This window comes from Mus caroli, unplaced genomic scaffold (genome assembly GCF_978045245.1).
Source record: "Mus caroli unplaced genomic scaffold, Mus_caroli_1 scaffold_3, whole genome shotgun sequence".
Classification (NCBI taxonomy): domain Eukaryota; kingdom Metazoa; phylum Chordata; class Mammalia; order Rodentia; family Muridae; genus Mus; species Mus caroli.
Window position 1 is genome coordinate 103,889,192 of NW_028227258.1, and position 25,270 is coordinate 103,914,461.

General features: G+C 36.8%; 1 protein-coding gene across 3 annotated transcripts in view; it reads right to left on the reverse strand.

The window, feature by feature from the left end:
- Positions 1-12,205: 12,205 nt before the first annotated feature.
- The window catches only part of Tsc22d2 (TSC22 domain family member 2), a 46,707-nt gene continuing 33,642 nt past the window's right edge, over positions 12,206-25,270 (reverse strand). For 2 of the 3 annotated variants that reach the window (XM_021158908.3, XM_021158906.3), the window contains 2 exons: positions 14,445-14,496; positions 12,206-13,800 (listed from right to left, as the gene is read on the reverse strand). In XM_021158908.3, the coding sequence (XP_021014567.1) occupies positions 13,540-13,800; positions 14,445-14,496 (313 nt within the window). In that variant the 3' untranslated portion in view covers positions 12,206-13,539. The remainder of the gene's footprint in view (positions 13,801-14,444; positions 14,497-25,270) is intronic. The other variant, XR_015046742.1, reaches the window with a different exon arrangement.

The following is a 25,270-nucleotide window of genomic DNA, read 5'->3' on the forward strand; positions in this document are numbered from 1 at the left end:
AAATGTGATTCTGGCTATTGGGAGCTAACACCTGGGAATGGGCATAGGCTGGATCTGAGGGGATTCACAGGAGGGAAGAAAGCAGAACCTGCTTACTTTGTCTCCTTGGACTTGGACTTGGGACAGAGAGTGAAGAGAGGTCACCCCATAAGCTCTGCTATAGATCTTGGGACAAACCTAAAGAATTAGATCTGGAAAAGCAAAGGTGAAGATCTACAGTCAACCTAACTGCTTCTTTAGCAGGAGTGGCCTTTGGATGAGCACTGGGTGTCTCCCGGAGTTGTGGGCTGGGATAAAGCACTGAGTAGGTGGAGGGAGATTGTGAGGAGAAGGTATTCGAGATCCACAGGAGATATTGTCTAGGGGCTAGGAAGGGTGCAAAAGCTAGGGATGTTGCAGAGCTAGTGATGAGACTGGATGGGTAGATAAGATGGGAGAGAAGTAGGCAGGGAGTGGTAAAGGTTAGCTTATCTGTTACTCTGGGCTGCTCAGCTGATGTGTTCCCAAGGAATCCCTCCTGGTACTGGAGCCTGGGATCCTGGGAAGAGTTGGGAAAGGGAAGATAGATAAGATTTTTGTAATTCCTTGGTTGTGAGATCAGAGAGGATAGGTAGACCTTAACAGGTATTCTGCTATAGAGCTGGGAGGAGAGTTGAGTATCTGGGGTCAGTCTACCTCGTACCTTGGCAGGAGTCTAGATATCTTTTTAAAATAGACTCATCTTTGGTTTTTGTGTTTTACATAGGTGTATTTTCACAGTTAATTTTATATTTGTTGTATGAAGTACAAGGATTTTACAAAGGGGCCAGGAAAGTATCCTCTTACACAAACAGCCTTCGGGTCTTCTTGACACACATTTGCACCAGAATGCATTCTTCCTTACTCCTCATCCTGATCTTACTGTGTAGCCTTGCCATGAGGTATAAAAATGTCTGGGGCTCAAACCCAGGGATAACTGAAAGCACCAGTTTAGGTTAATTGTGTGGGTAAGAACTCCTTTTCCTAAGCAGAACCTCTGACCTCCATGAGCACACTACTGCAACGGTAAGATATCCCCCTCCCATGTCCACACAAGAGAAATACAATGTAAAAAGGGAATTTAGTTTAATAAGTAATTTGAAAGGAAGGCCTTATCAGTCATGGCTAAACAGCAATCCGATATTGTATACCTGCTGCTGTGAAGAAGAGAAAGGCTCCAAGCCCTGTGTTGGACTCTTCTTCTGGCTAGGTGGACTTAGGATTTAAGGAGGTCTCTAGAAGTCACCCCTATTTCTAGGTTATAGGGTATGAGCGGGAGAAGGAAAGCTTAAACAAAGTGGAGAGCTGTGGTCATACCTGTAGTCCTAACACGTGGGAGGCTGAGACAGAATGCTTGTAGAGAAAATGAGGTCAGTCTTGGATACATAGCAAGACTTTAAATTAAACAAACCAAAACAACACAACACATGGAGGGAGGGAGGGAGGGAGGGAGGGAGGGAGGTAGGAAGGGAGGGAGGAAGAATAGGTTAGGGGAGAATAACATTTGAGTTGGGAAGCTGGGATTTACTTGACAATAATAGGGTAAATAAGTAAAACGAATATCTATTGGTTTCCACAGACAGATTACCCACCTCCGTTCTAAGAGCCAAAGGCACAGCATCAGTAGACCTGTGTCTCCTCTAAGACTGGAAGCAAAACTGATTTCCTGCTTCTTTTTGCTTTTGGTTAGGTGTGCCATAGCTCTTGACCAGAAATAGAAGAGAACTTACCCCCTGTGATAAAGGTTTCCTTAGTAGAAGCCCATAGCTAACAAGATGCTTAATGGTGAGAGACTGTATAAGGCAATGAGGTGTACTCTTTCTTTTATAGTCAACATTGTACTAAGATTCCCATCTGTGTCATAAAGAAAATATCACTAATTAATTAGCTAACTACATTTAGATAAGAGAGGAAGATGTAAAATAAATTGACAGTTTATGCATTCCTCCTAATTTCTGAATAGGAACCCTTTCCCAGACTAGACTCGTGGGTGCCACCAGAATAAGAAATGGACACAGCATCTACCCCCAGCCAGTCAGTGTGTGTGTGTGTGAGTGAGTGAGTGTGTGTGTGTGTGTGACAGAGAGAGAGAGAGAGAGAGAGAGAGAGAGAGAGAATGAGAGAATGAATCAGGGATTAAAAAATAGGAGCTTGCTCACTCATGCTGGGCTGGACATCCCTGATATTTTTGTTTTTGTTTTTTATCTTGACATAGGTCTGCCTAAGATGTGCAGGTGGGCTTTGTAGCCCAAGCAGGCCTAGAAGCTGTGACCCTCTTGTCCTAGGCTCTTCAGTAGCTAGATTTCAGACCTATGCCACCAGGCCTGGCAAATGTGCCCTTATGAAAGGCATGAGATTCTTTCTATATTGTATGTCTGTTTTCCTTTGTTGAATAGCAACTTTTTAATTTCTTTTTTGCATAGCCTTGGTCTTATCCAAAGATGTTATCTTTCTGTCTAAGAGTTCCTAGCAATTTAATGAGTATATTTTGTCTACTTTGTTATCTTTTAGCTTAGCAGCATGACCCAATTTTCTTTCTTAGATCTAGTATAGAACTGTACACAATCCCTTGGAGGAAGAAATATTAAGTGAAATTGTCCCTTTATATTTTTCTTAAAGGTCAAGTCTGATGCTGTGTATAAAAAGAGAGTAAGCTGTTCTTTGTAACTTAGATGAAGCAGCTACCAGCCTTGCAGCAGGGCAATTCACAAACACTGTGTGGATGACAACATTTATTCTAACTGGAATTGCTGACTGGTAGGGCTGAGCCTATCCTGTGTTGTTTGGTGTACTGATGAGTCCCTTATAACCTTTACAAGAAGTGAAACTGTCATTTAAAAAAAAAGGGGGGGGGGAGTATGCACTACTTGTTAAAAAAATATTTTAATAGTCTTTTCCTTTTTTGGGTCTCATTTTGTAGCCCAAGCTGGCATAGACTTACTAGATAGACCAGCCTGGCCTCAACTTGCAATCCTTTCTCAGCATCCCAAATGCTGAGATTATAGGTGTGAGCTACCACACTTGGCTTGACAATCCACATTCCTGACAGAGGAGCAATCGCACTGATTTCAGAGAGCTGAATGAAAGCTGCTTGAGGGGAGGGTGTGTTGTTCTGTGTTATCGGTATTCTGTTCATCCTGAATGGCCAGCTGTTAAACACAGAGCCCAAGGTTTATAGATGTCATGACCCGAACAAGCCAGGTACACATCTTCAACATGTTTGTTCCAGAAAATATGCTTTCATCCCTTTGATTCTGAGCCCATGTAAGCACAGTGGGAGAAACATGGAATAGCAGGTCTCTTACACTATAGCTGTACCTCTGGTCAAATCTGAGATCTTGGGCAGATTACAAGCTCCTAAACATGTCTCTATACTTGTCAAATAAGCAAATTCTTGCTGTCATTAGCCATTGGGTAGTTGTGCTGTTCTAAAAGGGTAAGGAGGAAATTTTTTTTCAAAAGGGTTATAAATTTCCCAGTCTTTCTCCAGAGCCTCTGGTCAAAACTTGATAAAGAAAAAGATCATGGCTTTAACCAGGTGCCCAGAAAGTGGTAAAACAGAAAAGCAGAAGCCAGCACAAGGAGTCATGTCCTACACGAAGCCTACGAGTAAGTTATTACCCTGATACTTAATGATTAATAACAAAAAGTACAAGAATCATGTGGATCTTCATTCACTCCTTTAATAATCTGAGTAATTAGTGCCAGAACATACAACTGTAAATATGAAAGCAGGATCCCTTTCAGAGACTGCAGCACTGAGGCCAGTGGATACAGAGGGCTATCAAAGGGCAAAGGGGACTTTTCATTTAACATCATACTGCTCAGCTTCTGTCTTTAAGTATTGATGCTCTCCTGCCCAGAGTCTAAGCTGTTCATTTTAAATTTCTGTAAGTCGCAGACATGATGTCGTCTCCTTTTCCCTGTGCCTCTCCAACCCCAGGCTGGCGGTCAGGACCCAGAGGGCAGAAGCTTGTTTGAGGGTGTGATTATCTGAGAAGAGAATGCTTCCAGGAAGCTGTGTTTCTGGATGAGTCAGCTAGCATCAGAGCCATTACTGAACGCTGAACTGGGTAGATTCCGGAAGTTAAGTCAGTAGTAAAAAAGCCGAGACTCACAGGCTTGGAACCCCACTTATTCCCTCTCTCTAGAGAATACGACAGGGCAGTCTTTAAGGGGCCCATTTTCATTCTATAAAGGGACTTCTTTACAGCTTTTCTCAGTGATTGTCTTTGCAACAGCTGGCTCTTAGGGGCAGGAGGGGAGAGCTGAGAAAAAGGAAACCTGTAACAACTAAGATTGGTGGATGAGAGGAGGACCACACAGGCCTAGGCTCTTGCACAATCTTGCACAAGATTATTAAGCTAATGCTTCAACACTAAGTCCTTGTCCTGAGTCACTTTCCTGTGTCTGGAGAAAGTCCAAAAGGATGATAAATTGGTCTTTGTGGAGGCATGTTGAACTAATACAGCAGACTCCATGGGTACCAGTGTTGCTGAGCAAACTATTAGACATAGTTTGTACATGCTGAAGGCCACTCACCCACTGCCGTATCTCTTAGTAAGCATTCTGGCTCATGGGCTTATATGGAAGTATGTTCAGTAACCACATGGTAGAGGTTGAGCATGTACGAGTGGACTCCTTGTCTGTGTAATGACTCCCTGGGTCCTTGAACAGCTTCTACTGCTCTGTTTCTAGCTGCTACTGTTACTCTCAAAGTATCGTCAGTTGTGCCTAGATATGGGCTTCCCATCCTGTCTTAGTTACTTCTCTGTTACTGTGATAAAACACCAATCCAAGGCAACTCATTGATGGAAAACTGGGTTGATTTTGGGATTAGGGTTCCAGAGGGATGAGAGCCCATCATCATGACAGCAGGTAAATCTGGCACCAGGTAGGCATCATGGCAGGAATAGTGGAAAGCTCACATCTCAGAGCCACAAGTAACAAGCTAAGATATCCCCAACTGGGAATGATCCAAGACTTTTGAAACTCAAAGTCTGCCCTTAGTGATGTACTTCCTCCAGCAAGGCCATATTTTCTAAACCTCCCAAAATAGTGTCACCCACTGGGGACCAAATACTCCAAATGCCAGAAGTTATGGTAGACATTTCAGACATTTCATTCAAACCACCATATATCCCTACCCCACAATATATATATATATATATATATATATATATATATATATATATATATATATTCTTTTTGAGAGTCCGATTCTGTAATCTGGGTTAGCCTTCAACTCATGGCAATCCTCCTGTTTCAAAATGTTCTTGACTCAGAAGTTGCTCTGTGACTGAGCAGTAGAGACCAGTTGTTTTCAATCACCAACTTCTGTCTTTTTTGTTCCTTCCTGGCTCTCCCTACAAAGCACCAGAGGTTTGGTATCCCAAATGAACTCACTTCATTTTCCCATAGAACAAGATATTAGTTCCTTACATACTTATTTTTGTTCATTTTTAGAACTCAATGTATTAGTTTGAAACTGGAAGTAAAAGGAAGAAATAAAGCCCCCACCTTTCTTAGATGACTAGGTAAGAGCAAGGCAGTTTCTCTTTAGAGGAGTGTCCTTCGAGAGTGAGAGAAAGTGTAACAGAATGCATAGGCACATGGAATAATGATCAGTGATGGTAATATCACAAGAGTAGAGGCAATCAGACAGAAGCATTCAGCAAACATGGTGTTTGAATCAATTCTGACGAAATATAAAGTTGAAGCTTCAAGATCTGATTTAGAAATAGAGAACTCTACAAGAATGAAACCAGGGAAACAAGCTCCAGGAATAGCCACAGGAAAAATAGCACAGATTACTAGAGTATTTCAAGGGGTAGGGAGAGAGACACACACACACACACACACACACGCATGGACCCTTTAGGTGAAGAGATTTCAAGGTATGTCAACCATTTAAAATGTGCCATCAGTCCTTCCTTTGGTGCAGATTCAAAGAAACTGTAAACGTGACAGAAGGGAGATGTGACTGTCAGTGAACGCTGACTAGATTTCCTGTGAGACAAATGGATTGCTCATTTTGAGGTTGTGCAATGGTTTGCTTACAAAAAAAATATGTTTGTGAATGGACATCTCAGGTTTTCTTCAAAAATAATCTGGAAGATCATGGGAGTAGACAATAGAAACATTAGTAATATAAGATTGGCCATGAGCAGATATAGTTTAAATTGGGTTGTGAATACATGGGCATTTACTAGACTTTTTTTTTTTTTTTTTTTTTTTTGCATATGATTGGGGATCGCCACAACTTAGTGACAAAGATGATGGTAAAATAAACACTAGTGTGAGTGGACATGGGATGTATAACTTTCCAACAATAAAAGGGTAAGAAGTGAAAAACACTATTAGTTGAATAAGTCAAAAGAGGGGCGAATGAGGAAGTTCCCAGAAAGTATATTAAAGAGAAAGCACAAAATTACATGGCAGAAATAGCCTAGAGATGCCAGCAATGATGATACATGGTAATGGATTAACTCACTTGTTAAAAGACAGATTGAGTTACGAACAGAAAACTATCAGCTATATGCTTTAAGAGACACTAAGGACAGTGAGGAAAATTGAAAGTGAAGAAATGGAAAATGACATCTCATCTCAATAAAATGATAATGAAAAATTAGGCATAACACTCCAATAAGAACACTGTGGTTGACTAGCATCAAAGGAGCATTGGTGGCCTTGACAAGAACAGCTCTAGTGGCTCTGTGGACCAAGGCCAGTTGGCACCACTGTGACAGCCCAGGAGAGCAGGGAAAGCAAAGGAGAAAGCTGGAAGCAAGGAGTGGCAGGGGTAACAAGACTTTGTTAGGGGAGAAGTGTTACATTTTATTATTTATTATATACTTACATGGATAATCCAGAGGAGAGGAGATATACAAGAAGTTGGGGGGGGGGAAGGACAGGGGGAGAATGGAAAACATTCCTGGGACAGTAGTCAAGTGGGGAGGCTGAAGGAGATATTAGCAGTAGACAAGAAGAAAACACTTTCTATTTCATTTTATTTCTAATTTATTAATGTCACTACAGAAACAGTACATGAGTGCAAATTCACAGACATCAAATATTACACTTTAAGCTAACGCACACCGCCAGACTACTGTAAACAGCTGGGTTAGTATCCTTCCAAACTCTCTATTTATATTGTACACACATAGTTATTTGCAGAAGTACACTATACAGTATTGTGTATGGCATGTTTTTTTTTAAACGTCAACAGTATCATGTGTATTACATGTATTTCCCCCCAAACTTTTAACAAATTTAACATTGCATCCTAGAGATCTGTCAGCATTCAGTCCTTCATTCTTTTTCACTGATACCTACCACTTTATAGCATCTAGCATATTCCATTATCTTGTTAGATTTTTATTTTTCCAATTTTATATTAGAAGCTGCCTTGTGAATATGTGTTTCTTTAGGGAGATACTAAAAAGTGGGTCCATTGGGTCACAGGGCACCTAAAATTTCAATTTTACTGGACATTAACCAGCTGCCTTTAGAAGTGGCTATGCAAACTTTACGACATCAGATTTCTGTTTTTCCATATTTGTCAGCTCTTAATCCTTGTGTCTTATGTTCACCAACTGGATCTGAGATAGCGTGTGTTTCATGTGCACTTTGCTTTGCTGAGGCTAAGCATCTCTTCACAATTTATTTGTAAAACTATGCACTTTCATGCATTATCAATGTTTTGAATTTCACAAAGTAGAAGACTCACTTCTAGTGTAGCTGGAATTTTTAATTTTTGTGAGAGCTAAGTTTACTTTCTTCAAAGGGTACACAGTCTCAATATTGCCTGTTGACTTAGCCATTCCTTTTCCACTGATCTGAACGGTAAGGCTTACCACTTACCTAGCATACAGCCTTGTATATTTCTCAGAGTTCTCAGTCCTACTGGAGATTCATTTTTGGCATCAGGTACCTGAGTTATTAACTTCATTCATTAAATAGCTGATTAGGACAGCCAAAATGCATGTTGCTTATGAGACGAGACAATATAATTCATGACATGGAAATTCTAGTCAAATTAGGTTAAATTAGATCAATTATCTACAAACTGAGAGTATTAAAAATGTGTAAACTTCTCTCTGAGATTAGTTCTTTTGGGGGTGACCTCCCAGGCTCAGTATAGGTGTGAAATCTTTTGTCTGGTCTCCTCTTTCCAGAAGGATTATTTGATGCTAAAGCTTTCTGACGATTTAAGTTATTTCCTGGCAATGGCAAAGGATTTCACATAACACAGCAAATTATTACTTAGAGAACCTTCCTCCACTGAACAAGCAAGGTCTATAAACTGTACTTATTGTGGATAAGCAACATGGAACTTCACCTTCTACTTTCACATTGGATGCTGAGATCCTGGGGTTGAAGAGGGGGCAAAGATCATGTCCTAAACAGCTTTCTCTCCTCAAACATTCAGTATGGGGTTAAGCACCTAAGTTAAGGTAAAATCAAACTGCTTTCCAACATTTCTAGGAAATAAAAATACAAATAAAGCCCAAATATTTCCCCAAACATCAACATACTTATCTGTGAAGACTACTGCCTTATTAAGGGATTTATATATTTTTTCAGTGAGCTAGAATTAGACACTGGCCTTGTATTTATTATATATGCCAAGTGTGGGAGATGTTTCCTTGTCTGCAGTCTTCTTTGGGTTTACCTATCAATATACTAATTGTAAGATGACAGAAACTATCATCTGGAAGACATTTTGAATTGCAGTGGGCAAGAGCACTTTGTGGTTGTTTTATGGAAATAATGAAAGCATGCAAATAATTGGCACTACAAGTAACCTTAACTTTTAATATGGGAAAGCTGAAGTGTGTCATTTAGCTTGTCTTAATCTCCAACCATTTTTTTTTCTAAAGTTAGCAATTTCCTTTCCTTCCTTCTTTCAGAGGAACATTATGGCTTCTGTGGGCAGGTCCTAGTCTGTAAACATACGGACTCTGGATCTCTGAAAGGCAGTAAGGAAACACTCCAAACTGCCTAATTTATCAGTTTCCCTGGCAAGAAAAGGAAACATTAAAGCTAACTCACTATCTAATCATGTTGAACAAGTTTAGTTTCCAAGTAAACTGTGCCATCACAAAATAAGAGCTTATCTTGCCATTACTATCACCGGTCCCTCAAACAAGAGAGAAAAGAAAAAGTGCAGGTCTGTGAACTTTAAATTTGCATTCTATAGTACTCACTTAGCAATTCTTCCATTTGAACATGTCAGACCAATATAGACCACTAAGGGAACTCTTGTATAATAACCCTTCACATATATAAGAAAAACATGCATGAAAAGAGATTGAAAGAGAAATTTGTAACCTATTATGGAAATAGGAGACAGGGATGTACCCTGAAAGATCAAATGGTGGGCCAATTGGTGCAAACATCAGAGGATATTAGTATTAGAAAATTGAAACACAAATTATTAGGGGGTCTTGAAGCAGGGGGCAGGAGAGGTCCGTTACTGTATTAGCAGTCTTGAAGAGCTGACCGACCTATGAAAGGTAAAGGAAAACCTATTCTTAAGGTGTATCTGCAAACTGGAGTCAGAATCCATACTATCTCTTCAGAAAGCAAGAGACTGGAAAGGTTTTGGAATTATGGCGGCCAGTCATTGGAGGAAAATTCAATTGTTTACCACTGGGCTAAGGATACAGAGGCCTAAAGTGACCAAATTCCTGTTTGCCCGACTCTTCGGTCAGATTCTTGCAATTCCTTCGACAGGAAACAAAGACCTTAATTTTCTAGAGATGCATGGCTCCTGGTATGAGACTGACTAAACTTAAAATTATTGGCTGAGGTGCTTTTTTTTTTTTTTTTTCTAAAGGGGGGAGGGGGGAGAGGGAGGGAGGGAAGAGAGAGAGAGAGAATATTGTACTGATTCTGGAAGTAGAATATTCAATAAACTTCAATTTGTCCCATGGAAATGCTGTCTCACCACTTTTTTGCATTTTTCTAAACTGTCTCCAGTTTCTACCCACCACTCTACCAAAGAACTGAATTGAGATTCTCCCACTGTCATCCAATGAATCATTCTTGTTAATGCCAAACTACAAACACTGATGGGGCAGTTATTTCTAGCTTCCCTCCCACAAAATTCTTTGCTTCTTAGGAGGCCTGTGTATGCTTTCAGAGCTTTGATTAGGCTTTTGTGTTTGGAACACACCTTTCCTCTTGTGACCTTCAAGAATTAAATGTCACCATTTCAGGAACCCCCTGAGAAAGACACCCTTTACTGCATTTGTCATTGGTTGGTTTGTGTAGCCTCAATTCAATTGTGAATCCTGGGGACTGGCCTTTCACCTTTCAACAGAATCACTGAAGAGAAACGAAATGCATCCATCATAAAGGACATGTCTTCAAGGCCTAATAGCTTCATCTAACAGTTTAAAATAGCAAAATGTTAATTCTCCAGCTCCCTGTGCTTTTTTGTTTTGTTGGATAGATCTTAAATTTATATTAGGACTACCTAAAAATAATTTCCTTTGGGCAAAGTGACTTTTCAACTGTACATGCAGTACTGTATTGGAAAATTAAACCAACATAAAGCTTATGTATTAGCACCTGGTCTATAGGTTGAGACAGAAAATTAAAGGTAGATGACATTCTTATAAGACTTTCCTCACAAATTGGAATTTCAACTAGTCGACAGTCTAGGTATTTGAAGACTTTAACCCCAACAAAAAACTAATCTAAATGAAGATCCTTAACAAACCTATTGAAATTTCTATAAGAAATTATTCAAATATGTCCAAATAAAAGCACAATACCTGGCTCACCTTTGTTCCTGACTCTGGAGTTTAGTGTGTCTCATGGGAATGGGAAACAGGTTTGGATGTAAACTTCATTACACAACTTTAGGTAGGGGACAAGGTAAGGAATCAAACTTTTGTATCCTAGGAAGGAATGAATATATAGGATAGGCACTCAATTGCATTTTTTTGAACACTGTTCCTTACGTATCACTGAGCTTCTTTATTAATATTTAAAGCTCTTAATATACACTGCCAATTTTCTTTCTGGAGAAAAACCCACCACACTACATTAATTCCTACTATTTAAAAGATTAACTGATTAAAGTGGTTTGCGTTTCTTAGTTTATCAGAAGTCAATTCTTTTGGAATCTTTTTTATTAACCATTTACTAGGAGTTTTGCTCCTTTTAAAAAGATACAAGTAGCAGCAATTGCTGTCACCATTTTTAACCTTAGAATATTAATGATTTCCTTGGTGGATACTATTATATTTTGCTTGTTTTTATATCCCTAGAATAAAAACTCATTTCTTGTTTTCACAAAAAACCCCTTTAAGTGCCAGGCATCAAATAGAATCTTGTGCATTCTTGGGCAGCCATCTGCCATTTAACCGTCTCCTTCTGAAACCCTTTTCTAACATTCTTTGTATGAAGCACCACACTATTAAAATGGAGGGCATGGAGTTCTCTTTAGGTTTATATTCCAACAACAGTTTCACATCCTATCTTGCCCATAGTGGCTCTACTAGAATCTCACTCTGAATCCGTACGGTTATTACATATTCAAGTCTACATACTTACCTAGTTCTTTTAAGTATTTCTAATATTACTATTAACATGAAAATTTTGTTTATTGAACATTATTTCTTGTAACACAACTAGAATATAAAATATTTGGTAATCTCATGTATGTTTCAATTTTATGCCTTCTGTTTGAAGCTAGAACGTTTCAAATAGATAAAGAACATTTAATCTCTTCTAACATGGAAAGCTAACTACTGTTTCTCATTAAGACTTAATTAGCTAGTGGGCTACCCATACAGGACATGTTAATTTCTACAGGCACCTTTCTGAATTCAAGTAAAAGTTTTGGTAGACGAGGATTTCCTATTTATATTGTTAACATAATATGAATATTAAGTACAAATATTGCTCACCATTCTTGTGTTCTTTAAATTATTTTACTTTGAAAATTTAAGAACTATCATTTTCATTAACATCATGGGTGTTCACTTAAGGAATATTTTGAACTGTGAAAATACAAATCTAGTCAAATTCTGAACACATATAGAGCCAAATATTTGAACAAAACTGTAGTTTAATTTCAGAAAATGTGTTAAAATATATATTTTTACATCAATTTCTGACATACACTTAATGTGTTAGTATACACAAAATGATGCTTTCTCTTGAAACTGTATTTATGAAATGTACATTTTAATTTAAATACTCAGTATACACTGCACTTAATCTGCATGTTGCATTTATTAAATACATTAAAATCTGCAATGTAACAAAACGTTTTCTGCATATGAAATTCAAAACACCATTTTAAATGAACAAAAGATGGCTCACTTCATTTTTGTTTCTGTACAACTGGTGCATTGTACACTAGCTCAGCTCCACCATACGCCCTGTTCGTTCTTTTTTATTTGACATTGTTCACAGACTAGTACACAGTACAATAAGAGTGCTGGATAAAAACATGAGGTACGAAAGTGGTTCAAAGATTACAGGCCATGCAGATCATGCTAGACAGCAAAGAAAATTGTGACCAAGAAAACACTAAATAAAAATACATAAAGAATGTGCATTATAAAACAAAACAAAACTCCATTACACAGCTTTGCTTCTTTGGTTACAAAGTAGGTTGAACAATTTCACAGCTTTTTTTATTCCCACCCAAAAAAAAAAAAAAAAAAAATCATACGAAATGTTGAAAAGCAGAGGAATCGTGGCAATTTCTATTAGAAAGTAGAAACAAATGAACAAAGTTTTCTTCATGAAAAATAGCCCAATTATTTATTATATCACAATAACTGGTGACTACCTGTACAGGTGCACTGTGTTTTTCATACTTACAACTATACAAAATTTACATTCAAGCTGGATCTTTTGAAAATAAATACCAACGGTAAATTGCCATTAGTGTTAGAAATATGCCAGGATTCTTTTGTTCAATTATTGCCTAAACGTTTTTATTTTTTAAATGTAATCCTGTCGTTCAATTCCTTTACTGATACTTATAATTATTCAAGAAAATTAAAAAAGTTCTGTGACATTGTTCATGTACAATATGAAAATAGCAGCCCTGTAATAAATAAAACACAAAATAAATGAAAACTTATGTAGGCAAATGTTATTGATATTGAAAGAAAAGTGGCTCTTTAGATGAACTGTTATTTATAACGTGACAGGAAGGCTCAAGGTACATCCATGGGTGGTAAGAAACATGGGAGAGCCACCAAAACTTTTAAAGATCCCACTCATGCGCACATGTAGAATGCAGACTCTCCTTGCTTTACTAAACCCCATCTAGTATTCTCCTCGTGTACTGATGACACACAAGTGGACAGCAACAGTGCTGCATGACATCTTAGAGGGAAAGCTCCTGTAGAACGATTGTCTAATACTGAAAAGGCCAAGCACACAGCCGAAGCATGGCTACTTGCTTTCTATAAAGTGGAAAGAACACCAGTGGCACACAAGGAAAGATTGCTTTCAGTTTTTTCCTTAACGAGGCTTAAGAAAGCTTTATGCTGAGGAGACATTCGGCTGCTGTGGAGGTTGCGTTGGCTGAGGAGGCTGTGCTATCATTGCTTGTTGTTGAGAAGTGCTACCAGGATTGGCCTGTTGGGCTGGGAGTTGGGACAACTGATCATTGTTTGAAAGAGATTTTAACAGTGCATTTTCTCGTTCAAGTAAAGAGTTTCTTTCCACTAATTCTTTTATTTGCTCCTTTAGAACTTCCACTTCTTCTCTTACTGCATACATCAAATGGCTTTTCACCAGATCCTGTGAAGAACAAAATTAGGAATGTCAAAAAAGAGTTGAGAAGAGTTAAGAGCTACTTAGTTCTAGACTATTTGGGTGCCTCATAAACACTAAATAGCTTCTATATTTTGCTTTTTAAAAGCAGTTTTCTCCTCTTGGTCTTTAATGTTTCTGTGATATCTTAACAGGGCCTGTGGGAGATGGGGTGGAAAAAGTCTCTTTTCCAGCTAGTATAGAAAGTGCTCCCAAAGTTTAGAGTGAGCATTTTAAGATGCAGAATAAAGACAGCAGAGAAGTAATATTCCAATGCAAAGCTCTATGATAATAAACTAGTCACAGGCGTATTTTAGAGTCTGAAGTGCCATATAGCCTCCACTTTAAATGAACAAAAGGCTGAAGCTTTTCAGATGAGCACATACTATACTGAATTAGGTCTTTCCCTCTTATGGTCTGGATCCATGGTGTGGCACAAAGTATGACGTGCTCAGACAGACGGACATCTGGTATGTGTGGATTAGAAACTTTCTGTGTCCTAGCATTTTTAAAATTTGATACTGAGAGGGAACTTTGGGCTTAAAGAAATTAAGGTTTCTGCTCTCTGGCTCTGGAAGATGCAGTCAGCCTGACCAACAGTGAGGTGAAAGGACAGCTGGGAACCTACTTACCATTGCTTGTTCTATTTTGTTGTCAATGGCTACAACACCGCCCCCAGATGCACTGGAAAAAATTAGAATATTTCATTAAATTATCCTTAACACTTTAACCATCCAACTCTTAAAATAATGTATAAGATATTTGTGTTTACCCAATACCAAATGTGATAGCCTTAAATATAATTTATTAACTTTTTTACATGAGGATCTTGGTACATGGCAGTCTTCTAAAAATAATTTATAGTCCCAATATTTACAATTTGTCTATGGCATGTATATGCCATTTTAAAACTCCCAATTTTCATTAGGAGTTTTTTCTCTGATGGTCTTAATACATTAAAATTCAGATGACTTCTTTCTATCAAGTTTATATTTTAACATTTGTTTTTTAAGTGTGTAGGAAGGTCTTCTAAAAAGAATTCAAGAGGATTTTGGAAAAGCTGGTTAAAATGGAATTCAGTATTCTGGTAGACCTATGTACTTTGATTATAGGTTACCTGCTGGCAGACAATCACCTAAGAAAAGCATGTTTTTCCTGAGAATAATCAGTTGTCTGGCTATTAGAGATCCCAAATTCAAAAAGTACCTGAGCACTTATGACACAGAAGATTAAATAATTGTTTTCTATGATTTATATCCTCCCATTGTTTAAGTAGTAAGCGTAGCAATAATCTATACATATACTCACTCGTTAGTATTTTTATAGATTTTTGAAAGGCAGAATTAGTTTAAACTTTTTGTTTTGAAATAGTCTCTTAAAAGAAATCTGATACTTCTTTGAGTTAACATGAGATCTTTAAATATAATTTTGGAATAAAACATTACTTACAAAGTATACTATAGCTGACAAGAGTTTGGGATGTAAAATATGAAGACTACTCTTCTTTGAATGGTATGGACTATTAGAAATATGCCAGGTTGAGGTTCAGAACCATTCTTTTCCATGTACCTCTGAGATTATAATCCAAGGAGGCCTGGCTGTCATGCCAGGGTCTGCTACTCACTCATGTATTTAATGTCTCTGGACCTCAGTTTCCCTCTCTGTAAAATGAATGAGGTCAGTCCCTACGCTTCAATGGACTTGCCACTTTGGTACTTTCAGCCAACATATAGAAAATGCACTTAGTAACTAGTGTACTAGTTAACTTTTTGCTGCTGCTAAGATGAACAGGTACTGTATACTTAAGATCTTGAAAGGATATTCACTAACCAACACTGTTTATACACTGGACTTTCAGTCACTGGAGAAATATGTGCAAATATAAATAAGATTACATGTAACTAAATTACTGACCAACTATATAACCTATAAGGCTTTGGTGTAAAAAAAAAATCACCACAAATAAAGATGGTGACAGGTATTTAAACTAGCACTTGCTTGAGAATCCTAGTTTACCTTTTCTGTATTATTACTTTTACCAAGAAAGACTTTTACTTTAAGTCCTTTCATGGTGTGAAGACATCCTATTCCTTTGATACATGTGGCTTAAATAGACTACTTTAAAATGTTACTAACCAGTTTTATACATTAGCAGTTTAAAAAATTAAAGAAGGAGTTTATTATTTCCTTTCCTTCTTAATTAAAAGGAGTCAATAAGTTTCCAAGTCATTACTACAACTAAGCAATAGTAACGAGCTTGCAACACTTTGAATGCTGACCTAACAAATTCTTGTCCTGACTCTGATCTCATTGCAGCAAGGAAGAAATGGATTTACAAGCTATAGAATGATCATGCTAAAGAAAAGTGGTCTGTTAGGTCTCAACATTTCAATTTTGTTAAGCACTGTGCTCTAATAAGATCAATCACACATACAATTACTATTTTAATGATATTCAACAATTTATACTAATTAAAGTTTCTCAAACTAGTATACACCAGTCTCTAGGAGTCTAGTATAAACAGACTGCTGATCCTGTTGCCTAACTGTTTTAAGAACCACTGGCTTACAGTGAATAAATGTTATAGGAGAAAGAGTAAACAAAAACAAACAAAAACCCCAATCCTATTGGGGTAGGTAGGGGGTGGCAGTTAACAGGGTCTTACTATGTAACCCTGGCTGACCTGAAACTATGTGGACCAGGCTGGCCTCAAACTCAAGAGATTTATCTGTCGCTGGCTTCCCAGTGTTTTTATCAAAGGTATACACCATCACGCACAGCAACCAATCCTACTTTTAAAGCAATTTAATATATGAAATTCTTCATGACTTTGACCTTTGCTGTAGATGGTCTCTTATCCCTTTTATGTGCTCTGGTCTTATGTAATATTTATAATCTGATACATATGTTTTCTTGTGTTTCCTTCACTTTGCAGAAACTTCTCTGGATGGAGATACCTGTAGTTCTAATTTATGTGGCTTTAACTTGTTCTTTAAGGAGTGCAGGGCCATCTCTTTTTGTGATATCTTTTACTGTCCTATAGTATAATCCATTATTCTATTCCAGCAATATGTGTGCTTTAAATTTTAAATAGTGCAGGAAGATACCACAGCACCATACCAAATTCTTGCTCCTTAATATACTCATTGAATTCTGGAAAATTAGTATAGATTTTTTTTTCTCTACCTCAAATAGGCATTTTATGTCCTAATCCTCTGAGGATTAAATGAGTTTAAGTATTATTTTGCATAGTTCCTGGCACAACGAATGATCAATGCAAAGTAACTGTTTTTACTATATTAATAGAACTACAGTTGATTTTATGAGATTGAAGTTCTTGAGGGAAGTTCAATTAGCTTTAGAGAAGAACAGTGCCTTGACACATAAGAGCTCAAATGCATTCTGACAGTAATTAGAGATAACAATAATTTGATTTCAAACACTAATGGCTTGTATTAGGAAGCGATGAAAATTCTTTGGATTCAAATTCGTTTTCAAAGTGAAGTTAATCTTAACCAGTATTAACTGGTTAATACTGCATCAACGCTATCTGGGAACTTACTAGAAGTGGATATATATGGATCTGCCCTAGAACTACTGAGTCAGCCAGACACTCCTGGAGGACAGTTAATGAATTTAATAACCCCTGTGAGTGATTCTGATAGAAACTTAGGTTTTGGGAACCACCATTTTAAATGGCCAGATTTATAATGAAGGTACCAACACTGTTAAGTTTTAAGTAGTTTCAAATGAGGTGAATGTTCTCTGCAGTGCTGAGGCCAGAGATTCTGCTTCCTTTAAAATGAGACTGACGAATGAAACAAAGTATTTTTCCCTTCGATTTTTCTTCATCTAATGTTGATTTATACCTTGATTATTTTCTTACTACAATCACCATATTTTGAACAGTTTCAAGTTCTAAACACCTCAAGGTAATATTTTGTCTTTTTGACTTTTTTTTTGCAATCTGTTCATATGGTTTATCTATCCATTATACAATTAGGTACCCCTAAATATAGTGTTGGAATAAATGCAGTGTAAGAATAAACCATGTGTTTTAGATTATGGGGTGGTGTGTGCGCACGCACGCGCACACACACACTCAAACTTAAGTCCATTTTATAAATCAAGTGCTATTATTACTACCAGAAATACAGGGAAAAATGACAAGCTCAGAATCTTCTTGCTTTAAGCTATTATTATAAACTAGAAGTGTAAAATGAAGCCAAAAGTTAATTTTCAAATATGGGCAACATCTTTTAGGGAAAAAAAAATCCTGATTAGCATTTATTAACAAGTTAAAAGTGCTAACAGAGTCAATGAACAAAAATACAGGATATTGAAAGATAAGAACTATTGAGCTACATGCCTAGCCCTGAATTTAATGTTTCAATAAAGCTAATTACAAATCTTGTCAAAGAAAGCAGAAGTCAAAGTAACCATGCTCCATTAGGTAGTGTGCCTTCTCGTCTGTATCATCACAGCTGGCTCCTACGAGCTGCTTTTCTTCCTAGGTTTTTCTTACTCTTTAGCACCTGGTCATGATCAAGTATGTGTAGCTTTACCAAGAAGATAAGAAGGCAGAAAGAAACTTGGACTTTACAAGTGAAGACAAGGTCATCCAAGTTGATTTCATTTTTTAAATGACATGAGAGGTAACCCTTTGCATAATCTATAATAAAGTAGACTGGCTTGGAATAGTTTCCTGTCTGAAATAAGTACAGAAACAATAGAAGAAAAATGCAAACATATTTCTCCAAGTGGACATAGTGCTTTGACATTTAAGAGCTCAAATGCATTCTGACAGTAATTTGGTTTCAAACACTAATGACTTATACTGAGAAGCCATGAAAATTCTCTTTAGTTCAGATAAACTAGTTTTCAAAGTGAGGTTCCTTTCAACATTACCTGAGAACTTGCTAGCAGTGGATATATCTGGATCTGCCCTAGTGCTACTGAGTTAAAACACTCCTGGAATGAGGACAGTTAATGTATTTTAATAACCTCTCCAGTCTCCTGTCTTTTCTCTATCTAAATGCTAATGAACAAAATGATAAAGCAGAGGAAGTTTATGACAATTCCATTTTATGGCAGGCCTATAATTATCAATAAGCCTGGGCAATATTCACATTGTATAAGTAAGGAAACTAACATGGACCTAATGTTAAATAAAATCTACGACTTTTTCCTGAGAAAGACTATGAAAGAAAGCACCTATCTATAGTGACTTAAATAAATCTTGAGCTGTGTGTATTAAAGAATGCTTAAAATAAGCACTAAATGTTAGCTGTGAAACTGAGCATGGATCCAAAGATTAAACAGTGTTCATAACATGTTATTTATCTTATCTAGCACATTCCCGGAAGTAGTTCCACTCGCAGAATTAGGGAGGCAACTTCTTAGAAAAGGCATTTATTTATGTGCTCAATGATCTTTGGACAACCAGCATAGTCTGCTTATTTGCTAGGAACTAAAAAATGTTCTTGCCTGTCAGAGTTAATATATTAAAATTCTATGTGTCTATAAATCAAAAAATATAGAAAAGTTACCTTGTTTTTACTCAAAGATCCTTTAAATTTTCTGTCCAGTCACATTCATAGTGACACAAATACAGTAAAGACATTTTCTTAAATTACAGAATTAAATCTTCTGTAAGAAGAGTCAGTTACTTTGAGTAGGCCATTCTGATTCTTTATCCGTAAGCTACCTTCTGCAAACCAGGTAAAAGTGACTTCACCAATCATGACAGGAGCTAAGTCCTATACCCCTCAGAAATCATACGCTGCTTACAGTAGGTTATTTATCAACTTTATTCCTACCATTCTCAATAGAAGAGATATAATAATAGCATTATTACTAAAACATTAATTGAAACCCAGGTAGCATTTTGCCAGTCTTTTAAGAAATGCAGTTATTTACAAGACTGTAAGTTGCTGATTGAAGACTAAATCTAATCAACATAAAGTTCTACAAAACTGAAGGTTAAATATATTTAAATACTTAAAAATTATTTAAGATTATAATTACACCATTTCCTCCTTCCTTTTCTTCCCTTTGAAGTCTCCCTTTCCCTCTCTCTTTGCTGTCTTTCAAATTCATGGCCTCTTTTTTATTTTGTTGTTGTTGCTGTTGTCTTTCTTTTCTTTTCTCTTTCTTTTTCTTTCTGTTGTCTTTCTTTTCTTTTCTCTCTTTCTTTCTTTCGTTTTTGTTTTGGTTTTGGTTTTTGTTTTTTTTTTTTTGAGACATGGTTTCGCTGTATAGCCTTGGCTGTCCTGGAACTCACTTTGTAGACCAGACTGTGCTCGAACTCAGAAATCCACCTGCCTCTGCCTCCTGAGTGTTGGGATTAAAGGCGTGTGCCACCACCCCCTGCTGCTGTTGTTTTTCAAGACAGGGTTTTCTCTATTTAGCCCTGGCTGTCCTCTACCTAACTCTTGCCTCTTGAGTGCTGGGATTAAAGCCACGGCCAGCTTAATCATGGCCTTAAAAAAATGTTACATACAAAGATGCGGACACACAAACAATTCTAAGCACAACCTTTGTAGCCCATATAGTTTTGCTTGGATGCAGGTTTTCAAGGCTATCTGGTAGTGGGTAATTAGTCGTGTGATCTTCTCTGGAGAAGACTATTTTCTCCAAACTTACAGAGGCCTAAAATACTTATAATTTAACAGTTAAAAACAATTAATTCTCCCCTCCCCTGAAAGGACCAAAGAAAATTCACACAGAACCAATCTCTAGGCAAATGCAACTCTTCATCTCCTGTCTTAAGAAGAAAATATTATGGCTAAGTGATTACAGTGCTTGTTTAACCTATGTGAAGTCCTTGGTTTATCCCTAGGAAAACAAGACAGGGAGAGCATGCACATGCGTGTACATGTGTGTCGATGAGGCAAATTAGTTAAGCATTCAAATTTTTATGTATTTTGTACTGACAAAGTGATCATAAATTCTACTAATATAAAACTAATAATGTGCTTTAATGATTAAAAATTTCCAGAAAAATGTTCAATTGAGATTTCCATTAGTAGTAACCTAAAGTAAGAAAAGGGGCAAGAATTTTAATATGGTCTCACTATGCATCCCAAACTGACTTCAAACTTATGATTCTCTTCCCTAGGTCTTATAGATACTGGGATTACAAATATGCGCACTCATGCCTGGATCACAGTGATTTTTTTTAATGGCTATTATTTATCTTGAGCAAGCAGATATGAAGGCTATTATAAGATTAGGTGTTATTACTTTCTAAAGTAACCACAGTTAACAAAGATGTAAAAAAGGTTTTCACAAGGAAGCTTTGAAAACTGAGGTAAGTACTTATGCAAAGACTGATATTCACCGTTAGCACTTTCTATAAAAAATTTGTTCACTAATCCTTCAATATCTTTTTTTTTAGAAAATTCATCAGCTAATTTTTCGGTCAAATTCCTGGCCAGAAAAGCAAATGTTTAAAAGGAGAAAAGAAAACATGTGGATTGTATGTACCTATGTCAGGTTCCTAGTTTAGATATTAAATACAGTCATAGAAGATTATCCATGGAAGACATTGGTGAGTTAACAAGTTTTCTATTTATATGTGTGTGTTTATGTGAGATTTCTTATATTAAAAAAATTAAAGACATGCACATGGTAAGAAAATAAATCATATACATATATACATACATATACATACATACATGTGTGTGTATGTATGCATGCATGTATGTATATGCAATCAATTCAATGTTCCTTTCCTAATTTGGCCCTCTTTTGTCTAAAGTCAACTATGTAATTTATATCAAGGGGTTCAAAAAAAATTAAGAACAGTCTACTTATGTCTGAAACAAAGCAAAAAAAGTCTTTTATAATTTTCATACACACACACACACACACACACACACACACACACAGAGCTATCTAAAAGACTCCAAACCTAACAGAAATAGAAAAGAATTCACACAGCTTACAAAAATATTTGAAAAGGCCAGACTGATCTACATGATTCTGTTTCCCCAAACAAAATACACACACACCAAAATAAGACATGAAAATCATAATAAATCATAATATATAAATTAAAACTATAACATTTTTCAATTTAGATATTCAATCCAACTTTCCCTTTCCTTTATTTACTCTTTATTTATCCACTCTTTGAACCAATAATCCTATATCTAAGAATTTATCTCTTAGGTACACATACAGCATATTTACATGGCCACTCATTACAGCACTGTATGTATGTATGTATTTGATATTTTATGTTTATTTTATGTGTATGAGTATTTTGCCTGAATGTATGTCTGTGCACTGTGTATGTACAGTGCTCCTGGAGGCCCAAAGAGGGTGTCAGATCCCTGGGACTGGAGTTACAGATGTTGTGAACTACCATGTAGGTCCTGGGAATTAAACTAAGGCCCTCTGGAAGAGTAGCCAGTGCTCTTAATGTCATGCTATTTCTCCAGCCACAATTGTACTGTTTTAACAGCAAGAGTTCTATCAATGGAAAAGTGGTTAAATAACAGCTGAATGGTATGCATCTCTAAAAAAGCAAACACAAAGACAGTTTGTCTCACAGCATAGCAATATATTTAACTGAACATATCTCTGGGTCAGGGGGTGCTTTATTTACTGAGGAGGGGTCAATGTACAGAACATCTTTAAAATTATTGTCTGCACAATATATTACCATATACACAAATACACAAAGGAGTAATATATCTTGTATATGCTGTGCCAATGTACAAAGAAACCAAATAAACATACATAAAACCTAAGAAGGAGAATGTTTGGAAAGGTGGGCAAAGAGAACATAGGTGACTAGTTTCACTGTATGTTCAAGAATATAAAAAAAAAAAAAAAAAAAAAAACCAACACTCAAAAATGACTTAAGTTACCCTGTGCAGCATAAACTTAAGACATGTGTCTATGGCTGCAGAAAAAACTAACAGGAAAAGGGGAAATGATAGAAGTAAAGGAGGAGCTAGATTCCATTGCCCCTAGGGATTACTTCATCATGCAAAATAGAGCTTTTTCTTTTTACCTTTCCACTTAATAAACGTGTGTATATGTGCATATACCAATGCCAGTCAGAGGACAACTTGAGAGAGTATGTTCCCTCCTTCTGCATGTGGTTCCCAGAGATCAAATTCAGGTTCTTAAGTTTGGTGGCAGCACCCATATTCCTTGAGCCACTACCATCAGGCATTTAAATTTTTATTTATTATTGTTATTATATGAGTGAGGGCAGGAGCACATGTGAAGACAAGACAACTGAGAAAATAGAATCTCCTCCTCCTGACTAAGTTATAGCGATGGAACTAAAATTTTAGGTTTACAAGGCAAACACTTGTACCCACTGAGCCATCTCACTAGTCCAGAATAAGCCACCTTATTAAATATATGAAACAGAAGTTACTGTGACATCTATAATTGGCAAAACTACGATCCCTAAGTTTAGGAGAGCTGAACATATTTAAGAACATAGCTTATTACTGTTAGCTCTGTCTATCCAGTCTATATTTACACAACTAAAATAGCTGAATTGTAAAGACAAAACCGGATTAATAGTATCTATCTGTTTGGTTTCTCTCTCCAATTCCATACTTGGGGGTGGTAGAGTCATCCTTGTATCTGTCAGTAAAATTCTGATATAGTTCTTCTGTGGCGTGCTTTGTCCCAGTGGATAGAAGGGCAGAACCAACTACAAGTTCTCTGACCTCCACAGGTCATGTCCATGGCACATGTGTATTCACACACAAAATAAGTGTAAATAAACTAGTGGAACTAATTTTTTTTTTAATTAAAAACAGAGTATGTGTGAATTATACCTGGAATAACTGAAAATGATATAAAGTGATACTTAAGTATCTGTATCCAAATATTTCAAATAAGTGAAAGGGGTTAATATCTTATTACTCGAAGTTAAATAATTTGCTATTATAAGAACATGGGCGAGTAAAAATATATATATAAAAAAAAAAGAACATGGGCTATCTACTCAAGATGAATGATGTTATTCACTACCATACTCCCTCCCCAAGCCCCTTCCTTTCTTTCCACATGTAGTTAGGGATAGTGTCGAATTCCCAATCCTCCTGCTTCCACCTCCCAGAGCTAGGACTACATGGCATACACCATGATGCCAATTTATGTTGCACCAGGGGATAAGCTCAGAACTCTGGCAAGTACCCTACCAACTGAACCCTCTACTTGCTTCTTACCCCACTAACATCATGAAAGATCCAAGAAGGCTTAAAGATTACTTCATCCTTCTGAATCAGACTGAAACAAGGAAGGATGTGAGAAAGGGGCAGGAGGAGAGTGGCAGTTTCACTAACGCTGGGGTGCTTACATTTAAAAAGGCTTTCCTGATTTCATTATACTTTTTGCACAGCAGCAATTAAGTAATCTGATGATATACTACTAGTAAGAAGTGAATGCTACACACCAAGGGGCTTAAACTCAAAAAAAAAAAAAAATTAGCGCTATAGTGATGAGTAGGTCTGTATTTTAATAACATCATCCTTTAGTTTGTTAGGGTAGCTGGCTTCTAAGAATATTGGTAAACCTTAAAAGCAAAAACCAAGTAAAACCTTTTCCATTTACTCAAAGGTACTAATTATATAAATGACATAAGCCCAATTGTAAAAAAATCTTATATATCAAAAACATGTAAGGAGTTAAAAGATTTCAGCTGGGAAATGAATAAACATTAAGAGTCAGGCATTTTATAGTAGAGATCAATCCTCCTCCTCTCATAGGTTTTTTCCCCCCTTAAGTGAGAGGAAATGATAGTATTCTTTCATTACCTAGTGTTCATGGAAGTTTTCATGGTATGCCATGGTAATTCAGGTTATGTGAATAGAACCCGAGAAGAACTATGTCAGAAAGTGTAGAAATAAAAACATACAAATGTATGTTCATCCCAATTCCTGTTCCATTTTAGAAACCATGAACAGCAAAAATTTCAAACAGTAGTGGGACATAAAAATAATCTTCTGCAAATAGCCATATCCATTTAACATTAGCTTGGGAATTCTCAGCAATAACAAAAAGATGCCTCCTCTCCCTGCAAAAGGAACTAGGCTATTAATAGAAGCCCCTTAGATTAATTTCAAAAGGTAACTATTTATTTATTTATTTATTTATTTATTTATTTATTTATTTGTAGCAGCTCATTAGTTGAGGCTGGATTTGGCCTCTTTTATGTTCACGCTGAGGTCAAAGGACAACTTGGGGTTGCCGGTTCTCTCCTACTAAGTAATTGCAGGATATAGAACTCAGGTCATCTGGCTTGGCCTTTATCTGGTAAACTGTCTCACCATCCCAACTTTGAACTTTTTATATTTTATATGTAGGGGTGTTTTGCCTACATGTATGTTTATGCACCACATGCATGCAATGCTCAAGAAGGTCAGAAGAGGGTGCCAGATCCCCCTGGAGCCAGAGTTAGAGGCTGGTTTCGCGTTACCAT